Raw genomic sequence first — 18,540 nt, forward strand, 5'->3', positions numbered from 1 at the left:
GGCCACTATTAGTACTAGATTGCTTACCTAAGGTGAACTTGTATTTTTGTCAAACCACCTGATCCCACAAATCAGTAGGAGAGTCTATTAGTCTCTAGCAAAGTTTCATTAAGTAAGCTTTATTCAACATGTGCAAATCTTTAAAACCCAAACCATTTTCCTTTTAAGATTTACATATTTTTTGTCAACAAATTAAATGACATTTCTTGCTCTCGGAGGAGTCCTTAAATAAATTTTTTACATATATTATTAATTTCATTACATACTGCAATAGGAATTAATTGAGTTTGTATAATATAAACATGAATGCTCATAATACAAGACTAAGTAAGAGTGAGTCCACTAGCTAAGGACAGAGTCTTTAATTTCCCAAGGGACATTTTTTTTCTGAATCCTATTAATAAGAAAATTAAATTGATGTTTAGTAGGTTTTAAATGAGAAGCAAGAATGCTTAGATATCTATTAAGCTAAGAGAAAAAAATTAATATCCTAAAAGTCATAAATGGATTGAATTAATGATATATTAATATTTTAAAAAAGAATATAGAGGATTTGATATTATTAACAATTAAACCAGAGACTTCACTAAATTTCCCTAAAATATTTTTAATAATAATTGCATGCTTTATATCAGATTCAACAATTAAGAGAATGTTAGCAGCAAAGAACAAATGGGACAACTTAGGGCCTTGATTCCCAACAGTAAAAGGATCCTTGATGAAAACTATTGCTATCTTATCAAAATATGAGTAATTTAAGTGTAGTATTAGGCCAAGTTAACCTAGGTCATCCACCTAAAAATCATTGAGTGAGAAAATAAATATCAAACATATGTTGTGCATTAAGTTCAGAAAATACGGCAATTTGGTTTTGGTTTTAAAGTCCTCAATCATTTAAAGCAAAAATTTGAATTTAAGAGAATCAATCAATAAAATAGATTAATCCCTAGTTCATTCACAATTGGTTCCATCATTAGTTAATCAAAAATTAGATACTAGTTCCCTCACATATTTGGATTAATTGGAACACGTGTCAATTAACTCTTAATTTCTCATTCAAGATTAGGCAAATTATATGAACTCTAATCTCTAGTTCTTGGAATTAAGCAAATCTAGAATCTTATCTAGAATTAAGCAAACTGAACTATGAAACCCTTGTTAAGAAAGGAACTTGGATTGAATTAAGCAAACAATCCCTATTCAATTTCTAACTCAGTTTTCAAGAGATTAGAAAAAATAAAATCCATGCAAAAGGAATTTTTTATCAACAATCAAACTTAAACTTCAAGAATCCATTGTGAACTACCCTAATGGTTGAATTCAACATTACAAACAATCAATGTTTAAAAAAAAAAAATAGAGTGAAAGAAAGGAAAAAAGTAGGAACCCTAAAGTTGAGCTCTTGGTAGCCGCCTAAAACTCTTACCCTAATTCTTTAAGGTTCAGAAATGAAAAATACAAGAAAATGGCAAAAAAAAGTCCCTCTATTCTAATTGGAAGTCTATTTATAGTAAAATCAACGTTTTCCTGTTGTTGTCACTATGAATGGTGGAAGTGACAACGCAGAAGACCTCTTGCAGTGCTTCATGACTGGAGCATTCACTATGGATGGTGAAAGTGATAACGCACATCCTGCTCTCTTGAAAGTGATTCTAGAACATTCACTATGGACACTCATAGTGTCCACGCGCAATTAGTTCTTGGGTGATGCCTTCTAGAACACTTACTATGTGCGTTGGAAGTGTCAATGCACAACTGCATTCTTCTTAGAGGGTTCTGAAGTTGTTACTTTTGAAGGGAAAAGTGATCACTTTCACCTAATTTTCTCTTTGAAAGCTTAATTTTTATGGATCATTGTTCATAAACTCCTGCACATTTATTCTAATAAGCATATTTACAAAAAAGGACTATAAAACTAAATAAACTGAACTAATTTAGAGAAATTGAAATTAATTACAGAAATGATATTTTTATGGTATTTATATTTTTTAACTTCATTTATTTGTTAAAAATCTATTAAAAAGATAATTAAAATATTAACAAAAGATGGATTTATCAATTTCAACTACCTTCTATAATGCTATCTTTAAATAAATGTGCAAGTCTTTCAATATACATAACAAAAATATTATGAGAAAGTAAATCCTTCTACCTAATCCCTCTAGATGGCTTAAAGCTATTAGAAATTTTTTTATGTAAATTTAAATGCATGGAAGAGGAAGAAATACAATGATGAACTAAATTAACAAAATCATATTTAAAACCAATTTTTGTGAAAGTGTCAATAATGAAGTCGCATATGAGTTTATCATATGCTTTTTCTAAATCCAGTTTTAGAATCATATAGCCACTTTTACTTTTCAACATAGAAAAATAGTGTAATAACTCATGGAGGATAATAGATTTATCAATTCGTCTATCAAGGATAAAGCTGCACTGATTGACTAAAATTAAATGAGGTAAGGAATCCTTTAGTCTATTAACTTTAATTTTAGTAACAATTTTAGAATTCACATTATATAAAGAGATTGATCTAAAGTTTTTAATAGAACTAGGATTTTCAAAATTGGGAATAAGAGAGATGTTTGTTTCATTAACAACAAAAATAAGGACATGATTATGAAAGACATCTTGAACAAACTTAAAAATATAAGGGGCAAGAAATTTTCATTAATTTTTAAAGAATAATGCATGAAGTCCATGTGGACTAGGGGATTTAAAATTTCTAATGGAAAACCGAGAAACTTTCACCTCTTCAATAGAAAGCTCAACATTTAAGCAAACTTTATTAGTATCTCTCAAAACAGGAAAATAATTCCTATGAACAATGACAGCTAAGTGAAAGAATCTAGTATTCCTATCACCTAAAAAGAGCCAAAATAGCCTTGTATTAATGGTACCAATATGACTTTTCTTAGTCAAGTAAGAGTTTATACTCTTTCTAGAAAGAATCCATAAGTTTTCTCAAGAATGAATTATCATTAGCCAATTTATGGGAGAGTCCCTTCAGTCCACTAAACATTCTCATTTTCTTTTGAAAAATATTACCAAAGACAAAAGTATTCTAGTCAGAGATGTTATTCCAAACCTTTCAACATTTTCATACCATTAACTAAACCTAAGCCAAGTATTTTTAACTTAAATATGTAAGTCATTATGGGTAGCTTAGGGAGTTAAAAATTTAAATTGTTTAGGTTTATTAATTACAGGGTTCTTGCCCCTAATTTTGAGTCAGAGGCTTGCATGATCATATTTTAATAAGGGTATGGATAACAGTACAATTGGGAAAAATAGTTCTCCAAGATTCATTGACTACAACTCCATCAATCTTTCTTGTATTAAAGTGAAAGAAAGAGTTAGCAAATTACCTAATTTTGCTATAGGAAGTTTGCCCCTTAATTTTTCATATTGAAAAAGGATAGCATTAAAGTCTCCAGCTAAGCATCATGGAAGATTAATGGAAACACTGAACTTTATTAATTCCTTCCAATAAGTAGGTATCAAATTTTCACGAGAACTAGTATATATTAAGGATAGAATCTATTCACTTATCCCAAAATTACTAATTTTTAGGTGGATGACAGATTGAGTTTTAAAAATAATAGAAACTTGGACCCTACTAGTATTCCAACAACACCAAATTTTACTTGAGAAACCAATAACATCTACTTTCTCATTACCATCTAGTTTAAAGGCCTTAATTATCCTATCAACCTTATCTAAGCTAACTCTAGGTTTAAAGATAACTACGAAGTCTAACTTATAAAGGAAATTAAGTCATTAACTAATTCAGAGAAAGTCATATTACTGTTCTGATAAGTCAATAATTAAGCCTTATTTTACAGCTCATATATTCATATTTGACCTTTATTTTATTTGGGTTTTACACTAATTTATATATTAATTGTGTAGTTTGATATAAAGAGGCCGCAAGTAGATTTTGGACCCAAATTGATAAAAGATTAGAGTTTCGCAGCAGGCAGCACGCTCAGACCCTTCCAACAAGCACGGGGGTGCTTTAAGCCCATGCACGGTCGTGCTCATCTGCGGGAAGCCCAATTATAAAGAGTTTTTAGAGTTGAGGCACCATTAGGAACACCGTTTTGACATCTTGGTTTTGGCTCTAGAATACATTTGATCTCGTCTCTCTTGCACGGGATCCTTGGCACATGCTTGGAAAGACTTGGAGCTTCGAACGATCGTACTTGAAGACCGGGAACACATCTCACACTTTAATTTGCTATTTCTTTTGATTATGACTTTGTTTATGATTGTTTTAGTTCTTTTCTTTAGTATGAGTAACTAAGTCCATAGCTAGGGCTATGGGAACTATTGTTCATGAATTTAGGAAATTCTGATATTTTAATTTAAATTTGATTTCCGTTTTGTGATTAAATTTTATCCTATTACACTTCTTTTTTAATCCTAATTAATTATATCGTCAGGCGACCGTACCTCGGTTAATTAATAGATTTATAGGATAAAACGAGAAAAAAGATTAGGTGGACCAAGCCAATCTTTCTCTTCTAATCGTTATTAAATTAACAAGTTTATAGGTTCCTTAAGCTTTCTCAAATTGATGTCTTGCATGACCATTGGAGATATTAATTTAGAGAAAAGAATATTAATATTGCATGACCATTGGATATTAATAGTATTCGTATGAATGATTGGTAATCACAAGGAAATCGGATTTAGAGTTAAATAGAAATATAACATAAAGGATTGAATGAGAAAATCCATATGCCCTAGGTTCCTCTCCGATAAGTTTAACCAAGACGTGCATTGTATTCCTTACTCTCAGTTTTATAATTGATTTTATAAATTCTTGTTTTTAATTAATCTCGTATCTTTCAAGCTTAAACAATTGAATTAAGAAATTCTTAGTAATTGGAAATCAATTCTTGTTGGACGATATTTCGAGAACTTAATTTAAGAACCCTTTATTACTTCTCGATTGATACACTTGTCCTCGGAACACGTTCCAAAAAAGACAATTCATAAGAAAAACTAAGGAATAGTCATTTGAAAGATATTGTGAGCTATAATAAGAGGTTATCTTCTACTAATCAAGTTCATACAAAGTAGAAAATTATATTTTAGATTTATTAAAATGATTAAGGTCATTTATATCCAAAAGGAGGTTTATATCAAGAGACCTATCATATTGCTCTTTGTATTCAAAAATTAAATCTTGCCTTTGACTTACTAAATTTATACTTAGTAAGTCTTGAATGGAATTTTCTTTATTGAATTCCTTCCACATCCTAAACATTTGATTAAAAATTCTTCTGTTATTGGTCTAAATGCCTGTGTCGATGGGAGTTTATTCTTTAGGTGGAAACTTTAGATCTATTTTTTAGGACTTATCTCTCTTTTCTCAACCAAGGCTTTCAATCTTTGATTTAGATCTAGTTTTGATTTTTTTTTCTTTTTTTTAACTAGACCACTCAAAAGTCTATTAGGGTTAATTAATATATATATATATATATATATATATATATTATAAATATAATTTTTGTATTAATTATTATTAAAATCGAGAATAACAATTAGTATATTTAAAATAGTTTGTTCTTTTAATACAATTTTTATCGTTTATACCATATTCCATCGATTTATTAAAACCACTAATTTCTGGTGCCAAAGATATATTACTTTGTTCTTAAAAAGAAACGTTTCAAATAAGAAAAGAAAATTAATATTTGGAATGGTAATGGAGCACGTGCATCATATTTTGAACATGTAAAGCGATCGAATTTCCAATTTCAATTTCCAGGTGCAACGTCAGTTTTCATATTCCTTAGAATCCGAATCATTCAAATTCCCCAAAGAATCAAACACAACATAACATAAAATGACAATGTCAACGACAACAACTTCCGAACACACTGCACGCAACCGTTTGGCCACCCTCACAGCTCACTTAGTTCCCTCCACCGCCAACGCCGCCGCGATCCTCCACCCTCTCTGCCTCTCCTCTCCCGCCGGAACCTCGCCGCCGGCGAATCTGAACGGCACCCTCACCGTCGTCGACGAGAGGACCGGGAAGAAGTACCAGATCCAAGTCTTCCCAGAAGGCACAGTCAAAGCCACTGACTTCAAAAAGGTACTGCCACTGTTTTCTCTTCCTTTTTCAATTTCTCCAACTGGGTTTTCATCAATTTCGATCACTTTGCCTTCGTTGAGTCGTTTCATGTGGATCTGTTCTTCTTTTTGAATCAGCTTTTGTTATGTGTATTGATTGATATTTTTGTTCTTTTGGTGTCGATGAATTTTCGTTTTCGGGCTTGGCCCTCGAAAGGATTTCGATTTTTGGCGAACTGGGTTGTGATCAATTTCGCTCCTTTCTGCTTCGTTGAATTGTTTGGAATTAGTATTTCTCTTTTGTCATCGAGGTTTTTTTTTTTTTTTTTATGTATTTTATTCATAGTTACATGCTGAGATCGTAGGGGTGGTTTGTGATTAATTCTACACAATGATGACTGATGATTGTGTATGTTAATATTGTTATTTAGGCCCGATTTGGAAGAATTTATGATTAACTTATAAAAATAGTATATGACTTTTATAAATTCTTTTTAGCTTATTTCAGTGAACTTCTTGGTATAACTTTAACTTATTAAAATAAGTTTTTTCAGCTTATCCTAATAAGTTTCATGGTTAAATTTATGTCATGTAAAAGATCTTATTAAATAAATTAGTGCTTAATTAAGTTATATATATCTAACTGCATCCTTATTGTTATTTGATTATAGGGCTTTCTAATTTTTTATTTGTAGATATCTACTGGGAAGAATGATAAGGGACTCAAACTTTATGATCCTGGCTATTCGAACACAGCTCCTGTCCGATCAGCAATTTCGTATATTGATGGTGATGAAGGAATCCTTAGATATAGGGGATACCCCATTGAGGAGTTGGAGGAGAAAAGCACCTTTATGGAAGTGTCATATCTCATATGTGAGTATTTTTGTTGTGCATGAAACTTTTGTCTCCCTTGTTTATGATAAGTGAAAAACCAGTTCTTTTTTGCTTTTCACTGATGATTAGCTTAGAAACAAATTTTTTGTCAGTGAAGATGCACACACTTGAGTGGGTGTAGAGTCCTTATTCATGAATCTGTTAATTACGTGCTTCATTTTATGTTTAACACTAGTATCTTTGGATTTTATTAACTGTCTTTCTCTATCTTTTTAGTGTATGGGAATTTGCCATCCGAAAGTCAGTTAGCTGAATGGGAATTCGCTGTATCTCAGCATTCAGCTGTGCCACAAGGAGTTTTGGTGAGCTTTTCTGCTATCAAATAACTTACTGTGGGTTTAAGGACCCAAATTCCTATCTGATAACTTTCTGGTTTCAGCCAGGGACAGCATTTAGATTTTTAAGCAATTTATATCAATTGTATTCTGCTTAAAATCCAATAAGCTGACTGTATTTTACATTGTCCAAAAATCTGCTGTCTATTTTTTTGGTCAGAAAGGACTGCTGATTAAAAGCTAAAGTAATCAATCAGAGTATATTAAGCAGTAACAGCATGCACACATGCAATGCATTTTACAAGTAGTTCAAAAAATTTGATGTCTTATTTGGGTATTATACCCCATTATCTTAACTCTTGAAGATGCGAGTTAGTGATGCTTTCCAGGTGAAACTTAGGATAGCATTAAGCACTTTGTTATCTTGCTTAACTGGCTGGTTGATAAATGTTAGATGTGTCTATTTTTATCAGTATTATTGTTGTTCACTTTTTATGTTATGTATATGCCCCTTTACCAGACTGGTTTGTGTTCAAATTTATAAGGCTAAGAATTTCTTGTGCAATAACTGTGTATCTTTTGTTGTAATCATATAAAAGAGAGTAATCAGGTAATTAATTTCTTTTCAAGAAATACAAGTGTATTGATCTAATTGTTGTGTGATACATTTATTTTGTAGGAGATCATTCAATCAATGCCTCATGATGCACATCCTATGGGTATGCTTGTTAATGCCATAAGCGCTTTATCTGTTTTTCATCCTGATGCAAATCCTGCTCTCAAAGTAAGTGAGACAAACTGTGGTCAAGTTACAATGATAACATAATATGGAAATTTTGTATACCATACTTTTGTGATGTAAATGTGTTCTTAACTTAAGTTTGTAGAACTTTTCCTCCTATATTTCCCATTTTCCATATTTTGCAAATATATTAGCTGTTGTTTCCTTTTGACTTTTATGAGTATTATTTACAGCAACAAACTTTGATTCTATTGAGATTAAAGATTTAGGTTGGTGAGGAGGAAGAGAAAGAATAGAGATTCTGAGTAATGTTCTCTTGTATATAATGATGCATTGAATGTGATACTAAAGGATTTCCTAATCCTAATGAAGTGTGGAAACAAATCATGAAGAGCTATGGAAGCTATTCCTAAGAGATTTTCTAAGATACTCTAAACTATTCTAAGGATATCATCATGATATTATGAGATATCCTTCTAGATTTTCTAATAGATTCTACAAAAATGAACTGTGAAAATTTTAGTTTCAAAATAGAAGTCAGAATTCCTGTGGCAATTTTAAAATTACTGTTATTTTTCTGGAAGTTGCTTTAAGTTCTGAGTTAGTAGTTATTGCCTAAGCCCTAAGGTGATTGCACTCTTTAAGCGTTTTATGAGGCAAGTAATCAAAAGAACTATGGCCACCATCAGATAATGCTTAGTTATATTTTCAAAAATTGGTACACCAAGGCTTACATATTGTTGATTCTACCTGCCTGCATCTCTTATAGATTTGATGCTTTTCATTATTTTGATAAATGATTCACATGTGATATTACATTTTCCCTCATTTTGTTCAATATACAAGTGAATACTGAGCAGTATTCTATTTCTTTCTAGAATTTAACATGCTGTTGCCTTCTTACATTTTGATTCAGCTTTGACTTTTTCTTTTAAAGCTTTTTTATATTTTAATGTAGGGTCTTGATATCTACAACTCGAAGCAAGTGAGAGACAAGCAAATAGCACGGATTATTGGAAAGGTATGCTTATTCAGTTCTCTTTATTCTAGATATTTTGTCTTTGGTATATGTAATAAGTAATCCAATTATTCTGAATGCTTCTTGCACTGGATATTGGCTAAGCCTTTATCATCTGAATTTTTGGGCATTATTCAAGCAATTCTATGCTTATTTGCAGTCTTTCCAATTTCTTTGTTGCATCATCATTTTCTATTTTGACTGCAGATAACAACAATTGCTGCTGCAATTAATCTTAGAATGGCAGGAAGGCCACCTGTGCTTCCATCCAATAAACTTTCTTACACTGAGAACTTCCTATACATGCTAGACTCCTCGTACGTGTTACTGTTTTAAAGTGGGATTGATTATTTGGAATACCCTAAACTTGTTTTCTAAATTTGAAGTTATTTTTTCTTCTGATCTTCATGATGGCTTTCTTTTTTCTTTTCGTAAGATATAACAAAATCTAAATATTTTCAAAAGTAACATGATTACTCACCAACAAAACAAAGTAAGATGATTTACCTACGATGGTAGAATGTTAGCCGAACACTAGTTGGTTTTTGTTATTGGGAGATTATATCAGCATAGCTCAAACAATCTCCTCTATTCTTGTTTTCAGAGGCAACCGATCGTATAAACCTAATCCTCGACTAACTCGTGCACTGGACATTATCTTCATCCTGCATGCAGAACATGAAATGAATTGCTCTACATCCACTGTACGTCACCTTGCATCAAGGTAGATATCTTACCACTTGACCAAAAGAGTCCTGCTAATCAAACTTACTGAGTCTGCCAGGGCTGCTTTTGAGCAGACACAATTTGGTCTAGATAGCAATTTTCCAAGCATAATGAAACAGCCTGTCAAATTTTCCTAACTATTACCTTATTTGCAGTGGTGTTGATGTATATACTGCTATTGCTGGGGCTGTTGGAGCTCTGTATGGACCTCTTCATGGTGGAGCTAATGAGGTGATGCAAATGGCTTAGGACACTCTCATAATCATTTTTCTACTGCCAATTTAAATATGGAAAGCTGAAAACAAACAAAGTAGAAATGAATCCTTTGATTATACTTGTGTCATATACTTGTGTTGTGTTAATTTGATGTAACCTCTGATTTTGTAGGCTGTCCTCAAAATGCTGAGTGAAATTGGAACTGTTGAGAACATTCCAGCATTTATCGAAGGTGTTAAAGCCAGGTGACAATTACATTTCTTTTCTCCTGAGTCTTGTTTTTCCCCTATCTATAAAGAGTGGTGATGGTTTGGTGACTTGCTCTTTTTCACCTCCAATATTTTGGGTCACTTCACAGCAAGCAGGGAAAATGATAGTTTTTTTTTTTTTTTTTTTAATATATTATTGTCTGATGCTTTTTCTCCAGGAAACGAAAGCTGAGTGGTTTTGGACATCGTGTGTACAAAAATTATGATCCCAGGGCAAAGGTCTTAAGAAAGCTGACAGAGGAAGTGTTTTCAATTGTTGGCCGGGATCCTCTTATAGAGGTGTGTATCCATTTTGTATTCCCTGTTTGTGCACCTGTTTATCTGTTGTATATTCCTTGAACTGAATATACTGTTCACAAGGCATACAATTAGACTATGAATACAATATAAAAAAACGTACATTTTGAAAATATATCTTTGTATTATTTTGAGACTTTTTTTTTTGTTTTATAAATTTGTGTTACAGATTCTTTTGAATAGTTTTTACATATAATGTACATATGTGTAAGTATTTTAATTTAATTCTACTAAAATTCAGCCAAAATCTTTGTAAGGCATTTGTTTTCAAATTTAAAGCATATCATTAAGTTTCAATCAATAGTGATTATCTGACCAGGAAAGTTTCTTCTGCTCACTATGATGTCAACTTAGTTCAATATATTTAGTATGAACTTGAAAGTTTTATATAAAAGTATTTTATTGTTCAGATTGCAGTTTCCTTGGAGAAGATTGCACTGTCTGATGAGTATTTCATCAAGAGGAAGCTGTATCCAAATGTTGACTTTTACTCTGGATTGATTTATAGGTAACCCAGTATTACATCCACCTTTTTTTTTAATCAGGGAGTAGAAGACGTTACTCCTTTCCAGATTATATATGATTTGGATTGAGCTGGTGGTTTTATGCAATCAGGGCCATGGGGTTTCCACCTGAGTTTTTCACTGTTTTATTTGCTATTCCTCGAATGGCTGGATACTTGGCACATTGGCGAGAATCCTTGGATGATCCTGATACAAAGATTATGAGACCTCAACAGGTTATTTCCTTTCTTTAAGTCATATGTATGTGTTAGTTTACCATTTGGTGTCCTTGAAAATGGTTGCCTTGTATCACTTTGAAGCTGAATTATATCTTTCTTTAGTAATGGGAAATATTTGAAAATACATCAGACTTGATGTGGTAGCCGATAACACAAGCGAGTCTTGGATGAAATGGCAGAGTTGGCTTTCTGCCAACCTTTTCTCATAGCCCCTTTTAACATTCCATTAAGCAGGTAAACAAAAGCAAATGATAAAGTTATACCATCTTAATAAAACTACAGAAGCCTTTTACCTGGTAGTTTGCTATATCTCTTAGCGGCTTAGATTTGATAGGTTCTACTGACAGTTATAGAACCAATCTTATAACTCAGTTATACTTGGAAATAGTAAATTGGTTGGTATAATATTACACTGTTATTTTCTTGGAAGTTGATGAATGAAATGATAATGCATAGATCATTAGTTTGTGGCTTTGTGCAGTTAGTGTTACAGAAAATTAAGACATACTTGGTCCATTGATCCTAAATTGTCTTATAACTTGACTGTTCACATTAAACTGGACTGTTCTAATTTTTTGACTTAAATATATTTTTAGTTCCAGTAAATATATAAATGTGTTTAGTTTTGTTCCTACATTTTTTTTGTTGGTTATGTTTCTCATAAATTTTGATTTTTTCGAAAATTGTCCATATTACTACTTAGTAATGATGTGGCATGCATCTTGCCACATTAGTTACCACTTTGAGGTGACATATACGTGACATGTCTAAAAGTTTTAAAATTTATAAGATCCAAAACCAAGAAAAATATTTTTGGAGGATTAAAACCAAAGTTTACCATATTTACAAGGATTAAAAATATATTTTACCCTATTATTTTATTTTTTTTCAAAATTAACATTTTAACTAAAAATTGGCCTAGGAAAATGTTACAAATTTACAGGTTTTGGTTCTTTTGAGCTATTATTGTTATGGCTGGTTTTATGTTCTCCCTTCCACAGACTGGTTCAAGCAGCCTTTGTGTTTCTGTTCTTTGATATCACAAATCTATTATATGTTCCAGGCTTATGTTGGAGAATGGTTGAGGCATTATACACCAATCAAAGAAAGGACTGTATCAAGTGACGCGGACAAACTTGGTCAATTGGCTGTATCAAATGCCTCAAAGAGGCGACTTACTGGATCTGGGATATAGCCTTTGGATTTACTAGTGAATTGTCATGAGGTGATGTATAATTTATCAATAAGTCCAGAGAAAAGAATATTTTTTTTCTGGTACATAAAAAAATAATTCTATCTGTTTTTGTATACAATTATGATATCAAATAGATGAATAACATCATTAAATCAATTAGACTACTTTTTTAAGTACTTCTTATTCTCAGAAAAAAACAAAAATATTTTCTCTAGTTTATTTTGATGGTTTATAAAATATAAAAAATGAAATGCTTCAAGTACAATGTTGAGATCTTATAATTGTGCACTAAAATTTTTATAGAAGTATAAACCTCAGCCTGAAAAGTGATAACATTTTTTTTATTAGATAAAAAACATTTATAACATTGAAAATATGTAAAACATAATTAATGGAATTTTTTTAATAAAAAATATTTTTAAAAGCTTAAATTCAGTTTTAAGAGCACAATTTAAAAGGGTGGATGAAAGAGGTTCTAGTTTGAGGGAAAAATTTTCTGCAGTGACCTACATGTTGAATGAAACTGATTGCTGGGATATATAAAGTTAATAAGAATGAATTTAATTTCAATGTCATAAATTATCCGTTTTAATAAAAATAGTTTTAGATATTTAAAATAAATCTTAAAAGTTGATATTAAAATTTTCTAATTATTTTCAAGAATTTGGGGGAAGGGTCGTGGTTCAGTATGAGAGGAGGATGCTATTTTATTACATGAATTCGTGGGGAAGGCTCCAAATTTTTTTTTTCAGAATAATTTGTTAATAAATTATATATTATTCAAATTAATTTGCTTATATTTTTTCCTGAAAAGTGAGTGCCTAGAGGACTTTTATTAAAATTTTAAATTCTTAAATTTTAAATTAAGAGAATTGTGTATATTATTTATGTTGATAAATACATTATTAATATATTAAATCTATGATAATATATCAATTTATATTTTTTATTTTTAAAAAATAAGTTTAAATATATTTATTTAAAATATTTTTTTTTATTTTTCCCTTTCTTCTAAAACATCCCTTTCCAAACTCAAAATAAAATAAAAATAGTTTTATTGTAAAAATAAATTTTAATATTATATATCAGTATTATTAGAAGTGAAAACCACAAGGCATTTGCCAATTTTTGTGTTTTGGAAAAACTTTATTATGAAAGACACTTTTCTTATAACAAAAGCTAACCCCTAATGAAAATGTAAACCAGTAACAAATTTTCTACCATGATATTTGAATGCATCTCCGTACTATCTCACAAGTGATATTTTTATCCATTTATATAGCAAAAGTTCATTACAAGGAAGGAGGGAGGGGGGTACCAAAACTTCAAAAAGGAATAAATTTTATCAGTTCCTAGCCATTGTACTGAAAAAAAAAATTATAGAAATAGTTTAACCATTAATGAATTCAAATTGCAGGTTATTTTATATGCATGCAGCCATTCCTTCTCATTAGCTCATCCAAAGAATACAATTTGTACAAATCAAGGTTGAGAAAGACAAGTTCATAACTTAAAAAGAGATAACATTTTAAAGAAAAAATAATAATAAAACATGCAATTCCAATTCCCTCCACCCTATTTAAATTGAAAGTTGAAACTAGTTCACTAATTGGTGAACAAAACTATATAGACTTTCCCATGCCTGCAGCTAAACCATAACAATCTAATATGCAAATTAAAGGAACTTTATTTATACACGGAAATCAATACATTACAATAATTACCATGCATACCTTGATGCTATCTATGCGGCAAACATAAATGCAATCACAAATAAAATGCTTAGCGGGGAAATTGAAGCCAATTTTTCTTATCATGGAGATAAATGTAAAAATTATTACAATTTAAAAGCAAATCATGATACATGGCATTGCTATCTTTCACAGTCTACCCCTAAAATATCCTTTTTGTAGATTTGGGATCTTTAGAAGTTGAACCAATTCCAGAAATACTTCCACTCTTCATGATGCTTGATGAACTACAGGACATTGAGCAACAGCATGAGAATTGTTGAGGAAAAGAGAAAAAAAAAAAAACAAGGATTAAATATAGTTCAACCTGATAAACCCAAAAAACAAGGACAAAAGTGAATGCCAGGAAATAGTTTCTACTGAAAAACTGATATTATATGTACCTAGGACGACTCTGGATAGAGTTCTTCTTCATTGCTGCAAGATTTTTAACCTCCTGACTGTAAGAAATTCAGAAAAGAAGATTGAAGTCAATATTCAGTTGAGTATATAAGCTTCAAGATGCATGTCACAACACCGAATTATACCAAATATAATTCCTGTGAGCTTCATGATACGATGAGGTCTGAATATTTTTAAAATATTTTGCTCCAGTTAACTTAATATTATTAGGTGGCAAAGGGAAATTTTGTAGTATTTTATGAAATTCTAAGGAAATGTTTCCAACCTAAGAAGAAAATTACAGTGAAGTAAGAAAGCTTATGAATGATAAATAACTAAATGCAATCATGTGCATGATACAAGAAGTAAGCGTAGTTTCCAAATAATTTTTTAAAAGTAAATAAAAATAGTTAATTATTTCTTATTTGAAAAAGCAAGCATCCCCTCCTACAGAAAGCTTGCCGACTTAATTAGATGGAAGTCTTCGTTGAACCTGAGATCCTAGAAAGCATTGTATAATTATAAAAGAAAGATTACCTCTTTAGAAATTCTATCTTTGCCTTCTTCATTATGTTGCTCTTCACATTTGATACATTGTATCCAGGTCCATTATCTACAACAGATCCTCAAAGATGAAAAATAAATAAAAGCTATAAATTGATAAAATTTCAAATGCACTTAATTAAAGTGCAGTCGTAGAGTGAACAAGAAGGAAACAAAATAAGAATATTAAAGAATTACCTCCCCAAAATTTTCTTTTACTTGAAGGTGGAACTTTGGTGCATAGCCTTACTTGCCTACTCTGTTTTCCTACAGAGTTCCAATACTAGGTAAATATTTTAAACTAGCGGTAGAAGAAATATAAGCATACAATAATTGCTACTCATCAAATCAAATAAGCAATTAATAGTTATATGAGCATTTTTTAAAATAAAAACAAGCATATTAATTAGATGGATAAATAAGTACAAAGAAGGTAAAGGAAGAGACGGTCACCATAAATAAAGCAGAAAAAGCAATATTAAAAACTTAAACAAGTCCACCCGCCCCTCAAAATAAATAAATAAAAAGGCTAGGGTCATACTGGCATCTTCTTTCTCGTACAGTTTCTTGATTCGATCAAGTGCTTCATTCTCTACCTGAGCCATCTCCTTAACTTTTGCCTGTGTATAAATTAGAAGAGATTTAAGGAAAAACTGAGACTTGTCAATCCATACAATTATATTTTTATACTATATACATTGTACAGTATTAATCATTCACTAAAATTAGAGTCAATCAGTACTAAACTACGACTCACCCATGAGTCAGTTATAGCTAATTAGCATAGCACAACTGATAATGGTGTCCTAGCTAGGAAAGAAAAAATAAGAGAAGGTACATTATATACTTCCTTTCTAAATAAAATATAACTGAACCTAAAAAGTAAAAACAACAAAACAAATAATAAAAAATACCTCATACAACTGCATCCATTTAAATGACACTCTTTTTTCTCTCATTCTCCTAATTACTTCATTAGTGCAATTCACGCCAAACTGCATTTCAAAGAACTTTTTCCATAATTTATCAGTTACAGGGGTCAGATCTCTGCCCTGCAAAAGCACATCAAGCACATTAGATAACCATTTTATTCTAGTTCCAACTTCATTTCCAGTTAACAAAAACAACAAATCTCATCTTACTTCAGTGGACTTCTCCACATGCCTCAACTGATCAAGAGTGCAGTGCGGCAAAATTTGTTCGAGCAGATGCTGATCAACACAACCAACATTTCCAAGGTACCTTATATTGTCTATCACTTTCTGAACACAAAGGTCCACCAGCGTTGGCATCTTACGGGCAGAAATTTGATCTCTTCTCATCATAACAACACTGATCACCAAGAAAACAATACAATACAATTGCATTAAAAAAAAAGTAAAAAGCGACAATGAAAACTACCTAAATTCAGCTTTTATATATCAGCTGTTCTAACCTGAGCAAAAGAATACATAATGAGAAATTAATAAATAGTAAGTTTTTATTGAAAATTGTAGCATTAATGGTATTAATGTATTGAATTCTTTAATATTCAACACAGCCTTACTATACAAAATATCTTTTTGATGCATTGGTTTGCCCAAGTTAAAAAAAAAACAATTTATATATATATATATAATTCCTCTAATTTGCACTTTCTCAGTAAGCTGAGCCTGACATAGCCAAGTACCACCCTTTTTTTTGGTACATGAATTACCAGTTAAAATCAGCAGCAGCACCCATATAATAATAATAATAATTCACCCAAAACAATCACGTGAACTATCCTTATGAAGCAAAAACACCATCAATATGGTTAAATCTATTAAGTAAAAAGGTAACTGAAAATTGAGCTTGATCACGAAAACCTTCATCATTTATTAATTCATAACATTAAAAACAGAAGATCTATAACTATAAGGTTCACCCCCTTCTTGCAGAAAATTTGGGTATTTTGTCACAAAAAACAAAAATTAGAGTTCCCACGAACCCCTAATTCCCAATTAAAATCTGTCAAACAGGTAATTTTAAGAAACCACATATTTTCCAATTTTAATTAAAAATTGAAAAAAAAATGGAAGAATGATAGTTAAGATCATCGAAAAAGAAGCTCAATTCATTCAATTTCAAACAAAGATGCACAGAAAAATTTCGATGTGCTTACAGATTCGATCGAAACGAAAAAGGATCCGAAAGAGGGCACAGGAACGTCGACGAATCAAAGACACGATCGAAACGGAGATAGAGAGAGAAAGAGAGTGTCTACAATGGTTGCAAGAGGAAGACGAGGCGCGTGGGTCTCACGCGCTTTGTTTTTTTATCGGCGCCGAATATGCTAACATGCGCCGTGAGGGAGTGTCGTGTCAATGTGAAATGGATGAGGATTCGCTGTGCCGATAAATATTTGTGCTGGCGCGTTTTTTAACTGCCTTCCTTATTATTATTATTATTATTATTATTATTATTATTTAACCTTTTCTTTTTTAAAATTACCAACAAGAAAAGATGGAAATTTGATTAAGTGGATACGATTTTATTTTATTTTTTACTTTTAACTATAATCAATTCTTGGCCATTTCCAATCAGGCTCTTGTTTTTGTTCTGTTCATTTTATTCATTTGATTTTTAGTATATTGGAAGGAAAGAGGATAACAATACTATCACAAATTGTTTGAATTAGGTTTTTTTTAATTAAAATAGTAAAATATAAATATATCTTATTTTTAATCTGTTGCATTTTTTAAATTTTGTGCAGGAAAATGATTTAAAAAATATAAATATTGGAAAATTATGAGATAAAATTAAAATAAATCAACCACTATATATAATTTATGAGTATTAATTTTTGAAGTAAGGAATTTTTAATAATTTTCCTCATTATATTAAGTAGTAAATTACATTATGCATTTTTAATTTAAAATTATTTTAAAATTTATTTTTTCATAATTTATTTTAAAATATTATTACTCATTACTCACCCTGAAAATAAGACACAGTACCTATAATAATTTAAGAATATATTACTACAAGTTATTCATTTCTTAACATTTCGGTGAAAAGTAATATAAACAATTTCCTTAACCGATTTTAGTATAATTTTTTTAAAAAATATATAAATGTTATAGAAGAATGTGATTTGATTCAATTTTAAAAACAGGAACTAAAAACCAATCCAAACTAAATAAAAATTATTTTTCAATTTTTAACTTTTCGATTAAGAGTTTGATCCGTTTCAATTTTCATAAATTGGATTGAGCACAGTATAGACCATAAACAGAATAAAGGTAATGTTTCGAAAACATGTTAAATTGAAATGAAACAAAATATCAATCAGAACACAAAAATTAAAAATATTATATATTTTTTTGTAGAGAAAAAGGGAAATAGAATTTGCTATGTTCTCCATACACCAACCACTATTA

At 30.6% G+C, this 18,540-nt stretch overlaps 2 protein-coding genes across 2 annotated transcripts; one reads left to right on the forward strand and one right to left on the reverse strand.

Annotated features, from left to right (window-relative positions):
- The first annotated feature begins 5,786 nt into the window (after window positions 1-5,786).
- On the forward strand, window positions 5,787-12,519 carry LOC113854514 (citrate synthase, glyoxysomal-like). Its single transcript, XM_027485530.1, has 13 exons — window positions 5,787-6,109; window positions 6,783-6,963; window positions 7,201-7,286; window positions 7,939-8,043; window positions 8,960-9,022; window positions 9,227-9,336; window positions 9,624-9,743; window positions 9,901-9,976; window positions 10,133-10,206; window positions 10,389-10,509; window positions 10,938-11,035; window positions 11,143-11,266; window positions 12,333-12,519. The coding sequence occupies exons 1-13, from the start codon at window positions 5,858-5,860 to the stop codon at window positions 12,462-12,464; spliced, it is 1,542 nt and encodes a 513-aa protein (XP_027341331.1). The 5' UTR covers window positions 5,787-5,857; the 3' UTR covers window positions 12,465-12,519.
- Window positions 12,520-14,209: 1,690 nt separating this feature from the next.
- LOC113854515 (transcription elongation factor B polypeptide 3) lies at window positions 14,210-17,492 on the reverse strand. The gene is given in 9 exon segments (XM_027485531.1): window positions 14,210-14,383; window positions 14,385-14,442; window positions 14,599-14,655; window positions 15,134-15,209; window positions 15,338-15,406; window positions 15,681-15,759; window positions 16,054-16,191; window positions 16,282-16,471; window positions 17,283-17,492. Coding segments are annotated over 8 exon segments (699 nt in total). The 5' UTR covers window positions 16,465-16,471; window positions 17,283-17,492; the 3' UTR covers window positions 14,210-14,344.
- Between the last annotated feature and the right edge of the window lie 1,048 nt (window positions 17,493-18,540).

Source organism: Abrus precatorius, unplaced genomic scaffold, assembly GCF_003935025.1.
Source record: "Abrus precatorius isolate BTA unplaced genomic scaffold, Abrus_2018 Scaffold11, whole genome shotgun sequence".
Lineage (NCBI taxonomy): Eukaryota > Viridiplantae > Streptophyta > Magnoliopsida > Fabales > Fabaceae > Abrus > Abrus precatorius.